The sequence below is a fragment of the Aquarana catesbeiana genome, linkage group LG04, assembly GCF_042186555.1.
Source record: "Aquarana catesbeiana isolate 2022-GZ linkage group LG04, ASM4218655v1, whole genome shotgun sequence".
NCBI classification, from domain to species: Eukaryota; Metazoa; Chordata; class Amphibia; order Anura; family Ranidae; genus Aquarana; species Aquarana catesbeiana.
Window position 1 is genome coordinate 353496873 of NC_133327.1, and position 12509 is coordinate 353509381.

The 12509-nt window shown below is 39.4% G+C and overlaps 1 protein-coding gene across 2 annotated transcripts in view; it reads right to left on the minus strand.

Moving 5' to 3' along the window:
- Positions 1–12509, minus strand: part of ASCC3 (activating signal cointegrator 1 complex subunit 3) — a 1208179-nt gene that overhangs the window by 358032 nt on the left and 837638 nt on the right. For both annotated transcript variants that reach the window (XM_073626995.1, XM_073626996.1), the window contains exons 17-18: positions 5193–5312; positions 1504–1668 (exon numbers count right to left, since the gene is read on the minus strand). In XM_073626995.1, coding sequence (XP_073483096.1) covers positions 1504–1668; positions 5193–5312 — 285 coding nt within the window. The remainder of the gene's footprint in view (positions 1–1503; positions 1669–5192; positions 5313–12509) is intronic.

Sequence of the window (12509 nt, forward strand, 5' to 3'; positions counted from 1 at the left end):
CCGGGGTCCAGCTCTCTAAAAAGAGAAGCGTTTACATCGAAAGACCTTGTTTCTTTGGACACGAGGCCCGGGCACCATTCAATTTGGTCCAAAGAAAGACACTTGAATGGATCCGGCTGCATAGCTAGCCCCAGCAAGGATTGCTCCAGTGGAGCTCAACACAGCACATCTTCACTCCTGACCAACACCTTAGACACTGGCAAAAAAACTGAGATACTCCCGGTATGGGAGGGGTTATATAGGGAGGAAACTTCCTGTTTAGGGAGTGCCAGTGTCCAGCACCTGAAAGTGGACTATAACCCACATAGTAATTACTATGGCTCTGTGTCCCGTGATGAACGATTAAAGAGATATCGATTAAGGGCTCTGGGCTTACAGGAAGATCGCCTCCCACAAGTAATACACCCTTGGTGAACTCAATCTAATATAGTATAATACTGCATCTAGGCCTGTGCATCCTCCCCTGTATACCTAAAAACTGGACTGTGCAGGCGAGTTTGTATAGTCGATACATACCCATTCACTTAATATGGGCTGCCTGGATGCAACTCAGTGGCAGTAAAACAAATGGCTCAATGAGCTGCATGGGACTGAGTCCTATTACCTGGGGTTTAAGGCACCCGAGTTTTGCCCAAAGTCTATTATTTTTATTAGGAGAACAGAACCCTCTAACATTATATAAGAAAACATGCAATCTATTTACCCCCTAAAAATTAAGTCAGATGCCCAGTACATCTGGGTAAAAAATTTACAATTGACGGTGAACCAACATATTAACAACAATACAAACAAAAAATAGCCTAAACACACCTGTGGGGTCAGTCAAAAAAAACAAAAACAAGGGTTGTGGCCAACCACAGGGTTGTGTCTCCTAATGGGAGGGGTGAGTGAGAATGAGGTCAGACGCATTCTCAGATTAAAACATACTGTATCTCATCAAGTGCCTGAAACATGGATGGAAATACTTGTAAACTATCCATGAGTGTGAGCCACAGACAAATGTCAAAGCTTGTACCGAGTACCTAAATTGTATTAACCAGGCCTCTATGAAGATCACTGCAGCAAGCAAAAAAAAAAAAAGTATCGAGTTCAAAGAAGTGATTGTTCATAAAACACCTAATCTCTGAAGATTATATGGTGGAACAAGCAAGATTCCCTACCGGTGTTAAATGAAAAGGTACAACTGTGCAGTGTCATGCCACAGTCTGTGAGCACGTGAAAGAGCTGGGAGAGGGTAGTCCACACTTCTATTATACTCCGAGTCGTTCAGGCTAAAAGAACTTGCAGAACTTAGAGAAGTAAGCCTATAGGGTCAACTACCTGCTGTTCAGATCAGTATAATGATAAGGGGTGGGTAAATATGCACACATAGAGAACTTGGGCTTTTAACATTTCAAAATTTAACCAATGTATATTTTAAATTACTGAATACTTTGGTAGGATACTCTTTTTTTTTTTGTAAATTATTATAATTTAAGATAAATCTGTAAAGGAATTTATTACCTCTATGGTATTATATTTAATGTAGAAGTGGCTTGCAGTTCTGCCCAGGTCTGTGGAGGAGAAGAATCCAGTTCTTTCTTCAAAGCGAATCATGCGAGATTTGTCCAATTTACGCCCCACTTCAATAACCAACTGTTCTCTGTGCTTCTCTAGCAAGGGATCCATCTATCCAACAACCGAGATTAAAAAAAAGGAGTAAAGGATACAGCTTTAAATGTTATATAGTTTATAAAGCAATGAAATACTTAGCGTATTGCAAAAATAATCCTAACTAGAACATTTTATCTGAAGATGTATAAAGTTGAGCACCTAGGAAGAAGCAGTAGTTGTAATCTATTAAGGGTACAGGCAGCTGCAGGGTGCCACATGAGTGCAGGCATAGTCGGCAGGATTGCTTAGAGCTTTCAGCTAGGTGACAGTGAATAGCAGCGCACACTATGCATAACAGGATCAGCACTTTGGAGAAGAATGTATGCACAGAAAGAAAAAGGTGGATGGTAACAGAGTTGGCTGCTGAAAGAACAGTGAGAGCTAAGGTAAGAGATGAGTGTGTGTGTGTATTTGTCACTATCCTATCTATCTATCTATCTATCTATCTATCTATCTATCTATCTATCTATCTCAACTATGAGAGACAAAATGTGGAAACAAATCCAGACAATCACATTGTCTGATTTTTGAAAGAATTTATTTGCAAATTATGGTGGAAAATAAGTATTTGGTCACCTACAAACAAGCAAGATCTCTGGCTCTCACAGACGTATATCTTCTTATATAAGAGTCTCTTCTGTCCTCCACTCATTACCTGTATTAATGGCACCTGTTTGAACTTTTTATCAGTATAAAAGACACCTGTCCACAACCTCAAACAGTCACACTCCAAACTCCATTATGGTGAAGACCAAAGAGTTGTCGACGGACACCAGAAACAAAATTGTAGACCTGCACCAGGCAGGGAAGACTGAATCTGCAATAGGCAAGCAGCTTGGTGTCAAGAAATCAACTGTGGGAGCAATAATTAGAAAATGGAAGACATACAAGACCACTGATTATCTCCCTCGATCTGGGGCTCCACACAAGATCTCACCACGTGAGATCAAAATGATCACAAGAACGGTGAGCAAAAATCCCAGAACCACACGGGGGGACCTAGTGAATTACCTGCAGAAAGCTGGGACCAACGTAACAAAGGCTACCATCAGTAACACACTACGCCGCCAGGGACTCAGATCCTGCAGTGCCAGACGTGTCCCCCTGCTTAAGCCAGTACATGTCTGGGCCCATCTGAGGTTTGCTAGAGAGCATTTGGATGATCCAGAAGAGGATTGGGAGAATGTCATATGGTCAGATGAAACCAAAGTAGAACTGTTTGGTAGAAACACAACTCAGCGTGTTTGGAGGAGAGAGAATGCCGAGTTGCAACCAAAGAACACCATACCTACTATGAAGCATGGGTGGCAACACCATGCTTTGGGGCTGTTTCTCTGCAAAGGGAACAGGACGACTAATCCGTGTACATCAAAGAATGAATGGGGCCATGTATTGTGAGATTTTGAGTGCAAACCTCCTCCCATCACCAAGAGCATTGAAGATGAAATATGGGTGGGTCTTTCAGCATGACAATGATCCCAAACACACCGCCCTGGCAACAAAGGAGTGGCTTTGTAAGAAGCATTTCAAGGTCCTGGAGTGGCCTAGCCAGTCTCCAGATCTCAACCCCATAGAAAACCTTTGGAGGGAGTTGAAAGTCTGTGTTGCCCAGCGACAGCCCCAAAACATCACTGTTCTAGAGGAGATCAGCATGGAGGAATGGGCCAACATACCAGCAACAATGCGTGACAACCTTGTGAACACTTACAGAAAATGTTTGACCTCTGTCATTGCCAACAAAGGATATATAACAAAGTATTGAGATGAACTTTTGATATTGACCAAATACTTATTTTCCACCATAATTTGCAAATAAATTCTTTCAAAAATCAGACAATGTGATTGTCTGGATTTGTTTCACATTTTGTCTCTCATAGTTGAGGTATACCTATGATGACAATTTACAGGCCTCTCTCATCTTTTTAAGTGGGAGCACTTGCACAATTGGTGGCTGACTAAATACTTTTTTGCCTCACTGTATATATATATAAATATATCTATATATATAGATATATATAGATATATATAGATATAGATCTATCTATATCTATCTATCTATCTATCTATCTATCTATATACACACACACACATACAGTATCTCACAAAAGTGAGTACACCCCTCACATTTTTGGAAATATTTTATTATACCTTTTCATGTAACAACACTGAAGAAATGACACTTTGCTACAATGTAAAGTAGTGAGTGTACAGCTTGTATAACAGTGTAAATTTGCTGTCCCCTCAAAATAATTCAACACACAGCCATTAATATCTAAACCGCTCGCAACAAAAGTGAGTACACCCCTAAGTGAAAATGTTCAAATTGGGCCCAAAGTGTCAATATTTTGTGTGACCACCATTCATTATTTTCCAGCACTGCCACCGCCACTATCTCTGCAGCAATGCTGGCAGCACTCATATGTCTATTTCCCAAAGACAACCTCCGGATATGATGTTGAGCACATGCACTCAACCTCTTTGGTCGACCATGACGAGGCCTGTTCTGAGTGGAACTGGTCCTGTTAAACAGCTGTATAGTCTTGGCCACTAAGTTTCAGGGTTTGGCAATCTTCTTTTAGCCTAGGCCATCTTTATGTACAGCAACAATTCTTTTTTTCAGATCCTCAGAGAGTTCTTGCCATGAGGTGCCATGTTGAACTTCCAGTGACCAGTATGAGAGAGTGAGAGCGATAACACCAAATTTAACACACCTGCTCCCCATTCACACTGACGAGTCACATGACACCGGGGAGGGAAAATGGCTAATTGGGCCCAATTTGGACATTTTTACTTAGGGGTGTACTCACTTTTTTTGTCAGTGGTTTAGACATTAATGGCTGTGTTGAGTTATTTTGAGGGGACAGCAAATTTACACTGTTATACAGGCTGTACACTCACTACTTTACATTGTAGCAAAGTGTCATTTCTTCAGTGTTGTCACATGAAAAGATATAATAAAATATTTTTTAAAAAGTGAGGGGTGTACTCACTTTTGTGAGATACTGTATATACATACACGCACACCAGCCATAACTTACCCAATGTTGAGTAGGCTTGCCTTTTGCTGCCAAAACATCCCTATATCCCTTACACATCAAGGCATGCATGCCACTAGACCTAAAGACTAGAATAAAAACAAAAATAAAAGTGTGCATATATCGATATATTTGTATTAGTGGGTATATATATATATATATATATATATATATATATATATATATATATATATATATATATATATATATATATATATATATATATACACACACACACAGTATATGCACACTTTTTTATGGCAAGCTAACAACACAGGTAATAACTCCTGAAAGCAGCAGGGGACACAGTGTTAACATTTACAAGGTTTGTTGCTTGTCTTTGGCTAAGGCCATTTCAATCACCAAGGCCTAAACAAACTGAACTAAAACTAAATGAGCTAAAAGCTGTGCTGTTATCATGTCAGAAAACAAAATCAAATATTTATCCTGGAATTACTGACTAGAGAATAGGGGTTAGATATTCATAAGAAATGGATTTCCTACCTGAAACACCTTGTGACTGATGCCATATACTAATGGATTTGCTCTCATCCGTACAAAAAGATAAGTGTAGCTCAGCCACTTTACTGCTTCTTCAACGTTGGTAACTGTCCCAAGAGCAATCTGTAAAAAGAACCACAGACACGCAATATGGCTTATTCATGATATATATTTTAGATATCTATATTATGAAAATCATAAAACGCAATTCATATGAAAACATCCAAATTAAAAAAGAACTCCAGTCTAAACTGTGACGCAAATTTTACTTACAGAGATGCTGAGTGTCCAACCTATTGAAAAATTCTCAGCTTCAAAATGAGAGCTGGCTGTTAATGTGTAATCACAATTAATACTATGTAGCAATCTCTATTTTGAGTCTTTAGTTTAATTATTATTATAACTACATAGGTTTACTCATGGAAGGTTTGCAGCTCCCTCTTACTTAGCTTTGTTATTTTTTTTTTTCTGGGTCCTGCGATTAACAGCAGGAATCTCAGGGGTCAGAGGTCATTATATGACAGACAGTTGCTGTCTTCCAATCGCCTGCCACACACTACACACTCAAAATGGGAGACAGAAAGTGAGCTTACATAGTCAACAGGACAGCATCACCATATTCAGATGACCTCTGATCACAACATATTTATATACTAAATCCTGACAGGATCCTTTAATCAGGTGATCAGAATAATTTCTTGGATTTGCATGTTCTACTTACTTTAGGATTACTAAGAGGCTCTAGAAGGTGTTTCTTTCTCTACCCTTGAAACAAAATATTTGATCGATCAATTATCTACTTGTTGTGCCACATCCTAAATTCGAGTTTAGAGCAAAAGAAGTTCCCCTAGCGGACTTTAAAGGCACATTTTTTTTTTTTTTTTTTTTTTTAAGCAAATATTTTAAAAAAAGGTATGTAAAGTAGATAACAGTTTATTAGTTACAAAAAATAATCAAGTGAATCACATAGTTATAAAGTTAAAAACAAGGAATGCATTTCCATAAATATAGAAGTTGATACCAGTACATGTGCACCCGACGCGTTTCGGAGTTACTTATGCCTCCTTCTTCAGGGGTGATTGTAGGGTTTGCAACAAGAATTTTATTGGTATCTACGGATATAGGTTGTGCATTCCAGGACGAATTAAAAGAAACATAGATATGTTGACGTACTGCCCATCGGACACGCTCCCTGGTCGTGGTGTGTAGAACTTTAGTGAAGTATAACAGGAGTATTCACATAGCCACTGTCAAGGTGGAAGTAGAGACGTATAAATATATAGGGTGGTTTTATTCTTCCTTCCGGTAGGAAGAAAGGCCCAAGGTTAGCGGGCATATGACAGTTTAGATCTGAGGTCACACTGGGGCCAAATGTGTATCCTGGTCCGCCTACAATAATGGGGGGCAGTAACTGGTGGTAAATATGGATCAGATGTAGTTCAGAAAGCAAGTGTCACAGCACCTCGCACCAAGAGCGTCCTGTCTGCAGCAGATGACACATTTGGCCCCAGTGTGACCTCAGATCTAAACTGTCATATGCCCGCTAACCTTGGGCCTTTCTTCCTACCGGAAGGAAGAATAAAACCACCCTATATATTTATACGTCTCTACTTCCACCTTGACAGTGGCTATGTGAATACTCCTGTTATACTTCACTAAAGTTCTACACACCACGACCAGGGAGCGTGTCCGATGGGCAGTACGTCAACATATCTATGTTTCTTTTAATTCGTCCTGGAATGCACAACCTATATCCGTAGATACCAATAAAATTCTTGTTGCAAACCCTACAATCACCCCTGAAGAAGGAGGCATAAGTAACTCCGAAACGCGTCGGGTGCACATGTACTGGTATCAACTTCTATATTTATGGAAATGCATTCCTTGTTTTTAACTTTATAACTATGTGATTCACTTGATTATTTTTTGTAACTAATAAACTGTTATCTACTTTACATACCTTTTTTTAAAATATTTGCTAAAAAAAAAAAAAAAAAAAAAAAAAAAAAAAAAAAAATGTGCCTTTAAAGTCCGCTAGGGGAACTTCTTTTGCTCTAAACTTTCTCTACCCTTGACAGCTATGAGATGCTGAGGCAAAGGAATCACATTGGGACCTAGGGAATTTTCTGCCGCTTTTATATGACAGTTATGCCCCGTACACACGGTCGGATTTTCCGATGGAAAATGTCCGATCGGAGCGTGTTGTCGGAAATTCCGACCGTGTGTGGGCTCCATCGGACATTTTGCATCGAATTTTCCGACACACAAAGTTGGAGAGCAGGAGATAAAATTTTCCGACAACAAAATCCGTTGTTGGAAATTCCGATCGTGTATACACAAATCCGACGGACAAAGTGCCACGCATGCTCAGAATAAATAAAGAGATGAAAGCTATTGGCCACTGCCCCGTTTATAGTCCCGACGTACGTGTTTTACGTCACCGCGTTCAGAACGATCGGATTTTCCGACAACTTTGTGTGACCGTGTGTATGCAAGACAAGTTTGAGCCAACATCCGTCGGAAAAAATCCTAGGATTTTGTTGTCGGAATGTCCGAACAAAGTCCAACCGTGTGTACGCCCTATTACAGTCATTGTGATTCCACAAACATACATTTTATTTACAGAAATATATTATTAGGCTATCATTTAGGAGGTGCCTGCATGTATACTTACATATTTTGCATAGGACTCCTTAGCTCTGAAACATAAGATGCTCTATTACTCAAATCTCAATTAGTTTCTGTGGTCAAGAGCTAAGGCTTATTATAACTTTCACTATTGGCCATTTACTATACTGAGTGGCCCCAATGACCAACATTTAGGCTGGGAGGTAAATAGCCCATGTTCTTGATCAAAGGGGCTGGCTCAAACTTGCATAAAAAGGCATCCAGGACTCTAGAGGACCTCTAAACGCAATGAAAGCTTTCATTATGTACTGGTCATTGGTCATTGAGAACACATGATCTCCCCAATTGATTAGCATAATAAAATAAGACTATTAAAAAAACTAACAACGTCAAAATAAATAATTTTATTTTGTCCATGTAGACATAGGATTCAACCACAAAGTTTTACTTTTTTTGACTACCAAGCAATGTTTAAATAATTGAATTATATGTTAATACAGATAAAGTAAAATACTTTCCATTGACAAGTTAAAGTGTATATAAACTTTAACAGTAGATTTTATTTATTTGCCCCCTTTTAATCTGTTAAATATACCAATAAATCATTTTAATATATGTGCTAAACAAGAGACACGCACACTTTTTCTTTTTTCTTGTTGAACACATATATTAAAATTACTTCAGTGGTATATTTAGCAGACTAAAAGGGAGCAACTAAAGGAAATATACTGTTAAAGTTTACATACACTTTAACTTGTTAATGGAACATATTTTACTTTATCTATATTATCATATAATGGACTTATTTAAACACAGTTTGGTAGTCAAAAAAGTAAAACTGTGTGGTTGAATATTTTATATACAGTATATACATACACTATATTGTCAAAAGTATTGTGACGCCTGCCTTTACACGTACATAAACTTTAATTGCATCTCAGTCTTAGCATGTAGTGTTCAATGTTGAGTTGGCCCACCCTTTGCAGCTATAACAGCTTCAACTCTTCAGGGAAGGCTGTCCACAGGGTTTAGGAGTGTCTCTATGGAAATGCTTGACCCTTCTTCCAGAAGCGCATTTGTGAGGTCAGGCGCTAATGTTGGACGAGAAGGCCTGGCTCGCAGTCTCAGCTCTAATTCATCTCAAAGGTGTTCTATCGGATTGAGGTCAGGACTCTGTGCAGGCCAGTCAAGTTCCTCCACTCCAGACCCACTCATCCTTGTCTTTATGGACCTTGCTTTGTGCACTGGTCCAAATCATTTGGTGGAGGGGGATTATGGTGTGGGGGTTTTTTAGAGGTGGGGCTTGGCTCCTTAAGGAGTCAGCATACCAGGACATTTTGGACAATTTCATACTCCCAACTACCTTGTGAAAATAGTTTGGGGATGGCCCCTTCCTGCTCCAACATGACTGTGCACCAGTGCATAAAGCAAGGTCCATAAAGACATTGATGAGCGAGTTTGGGGTGAAGGAACTTGACTGACCTGCACAGAGTCCTGACCTCAACCACATAGAACACCTTTGGGATTAATTAGAGCAGAGAATGTGAGCCAAGCCTTCTCGTCCACATTAGTGCCTGACCTCACAAATGCACTTCTGGAGGAATGGTCAAACATTCCCAAAGGAGGACAGCCTTCTCAGAAGAGTTGAAGCTGTTATAGCTGCAAAGGATAGGCCAACTCAATATTGAACCCTACAGACTAATATTGGGATGGCATTAATCTTCATGCATGTACAGGCAGGCGTCCCAATACTTTCGACAATATAGTGTGCACACAGAAATCTTGTGACCTAATAACTTCCTGTGGTCTCTGCCTCTGGACTGCCATCAGTTAGCATTCCTGGGTCCTCACCACACCGCTCTGCCTGAAACTCTACTGGGGTCCAAGTTCTCATGATTGGGCCGTGATTGATTCTGTGGGAAACTATTTTTTATTTGTTATTGTCTGCTGAGGTTCTTTTATTACCAGGACTATTCTTTGTCCAGCTTTTGGAGGGTGCACATTAGTAATACTAGAGCTAATTACCTTGGGACCTTACATGCACCTAACCCCTTTATGAAAGTTGTGCGGTTTGCCACTGCACATAACCAGGGTTGGACTCATTCTCCATACAATGCATTACACTGTGTGCGTTGTTGTTTCTCAGTGGTGGGAAAATGCTGGTACCTGGACCGTGAGATGGAGGGAGGGAAGTAGGAGATACTGTAGCAGTGGGGAGTAATAGAATCTTAGCAATAAATGGTATTCTGCTGAAGCTTGAAAATCCACCAAATACTTGAAGAAATTTTCCTCTGTGCAATATGCTGCTGCTATCAAATATTCCTTTATTACCCTTGTTTTTATGTTACCACTGTGCATCACAAGGTCAGAGGTATTCTTACAGCTTTCCAATGCAATCTGCCCATTTGTTGTTTACTGGGAATAATGGACCCCATTAGGACATACTTACTTTTCTAAGGTAGGTTCTATGACCATGAGGTGACCCTGGTAATGTATTATGCCATCAGTCGGTTTAAGAATAGATTTTCATAATCGATTAGTTGTTGATTAATCGATTAGGTGTTTCGGCCCTAATGTTTTTATGCTACTTCAACAGCTCCTCTTGGTTGCCAAGATAGGTATTCATACAACTCCCTGGTTGGGCCATAGCTCCCTTTTGATGCATTTCCAGCTTGCCCTGTTAAATAAGCCTGCCTTTCAATGGAGACTTAATGAGTTCCTTCTCAAGACGCAAGATATTTCATTCATCTCTAATCACATATTCAGGATTGTTTCTCTTAAAATATATACCTCTTTTTTCCCTGCTGCACTTCGGCAAGCCCACAAAACTACAATTTGAAGGCACCTAATTCAATTGACTTTGCTCAATGTGGAATGAAAATTATTGGCAAAGTTCCACTTTAAAATAGAAGACATCACATATTAGCAGTAAATCTCATTTATGTAATCAAATCTACCATTTTACAAATGGACCCCATAAAAATAATGTAAACCACTCTTCTAATATTAGCTCCAGATAGGGCAAGGAAAGTGCAGCACTAAAGTGGAAAATAAAACCAAATGGTTAAAGGCTCATCTGTAACTAACTTAGTACCAGGAAGTCTTTAAGATCTTGTAAGACAGTACAAGATGTGACTTGTTTGTCCCACCTTTTGCTTTAAAGAAACTATTTGCATCACAAGTTAGGCATTTAAAAAGACTCTTTACTGGTCATATCTGTATAACATTAACACAACTATTAACTTCCAACCAGTATAGCAAAGGAAATATTTATAACCCAAGACATCATGTCTTTCAGTAATGCCTCACATTTAAAATTGACTGGTCATACATTTTCCATCATGCTGTTTAGTTGACAAATTCAGCACAGTTTAGATGGGTCATTGACATTTCTTTAGCCACTCAGAGGTAATTCCACTGGCAGGCGGTGGTAGGAATATCTGTAAACCATTTTAAAATGATCTCAATTTCATAGAAGAACATAGAAAAAAGGGCGGTGTCATGCAATGAATGCTGAAAAAAAATGTATTAACCTGAGCACATTATTTTTGCTTCCCTTCTTTGTTTTATTGCTGTAACCTCTTAGGTATGTGGACCACACTAGAATAGACGAAATTGCATGTGAAAATGTGAAACTTTTTATAGTTCTTTTCGTATAAGAACTGCCTGTTCTCCTTTTGGTTGTCTCTGTGTAATGGGAGATTTATAAAGGTCTGTATCTGATTGTTACGTGTCCCAATTATATGTTTTCCTGTGTCATATTGAACTTCATTAGGCTTTTATTTTTCAGTAATATACCTCCATCTAGTGGTGGTTTTAGGCCACTGCAAATTGTTTTATGTGAATTGGTATATACATCTATCCCTCCCTCTTGTTTAATGCTAGTTAGTTTAGTCCTAGCTAGATCCTCACAATGGTGTCCGTTTATGAAGCAGTGAAATCTATTCACTGCTTCGTTCTCCGGCATTCACAGTGAAGAATCTTCTCCTCTGTGTGCCAGTTTATGAAGCGGTGTAGATCGCTTCACCTTTGGAGGAGTGAAGTGATCTACAAATGCTTCAAATAGTGGAGAACGGCCCCTGATACTGGAATCTCGTGAGACTTTACGAGATTACAGCACCAGATGTCAGTTTATCAAGCAGTGATAAATTATCACTGCTCAACGGCGTGGATTAATGTTAATAAAATAATGTGTCCCCCTACATTATACACATATGTATACACACACACACACTATATATACATGTATATACACACACATGATATATATATACATATACACATTATATGTATATATGTATAAATATGTATACACATAAATATGACAGGGGGACATGCTTACAGTGTTGGGGGGTCTGAACGAGGCATAAGGAAGTTAATAATCTTCCTCCTTCCCCCTCAGATCCCCCCAGATTTCCTCTTCACTCCCCGATTCACCACCTCTGAGATGGTGAACCTGGGAGTGTGAATTCTGACACAGATCGCCAGTGAAGCGGTGAGATCACCGCTTCATAAACTGGCCGTTACTGTGTCATTCAATGAGGATTCTCCGTGTGTAGAGATAATCTGCGGATGGTGCCAAGTCAGCAGCTGACCATAATGCCCATACAAACTAGATCTAAGGAGATATGTCAATGCATAAAGTGGCATTTGAAACAGTGCATCAATAAAGAACGGAAAGGGTGTGTGAGC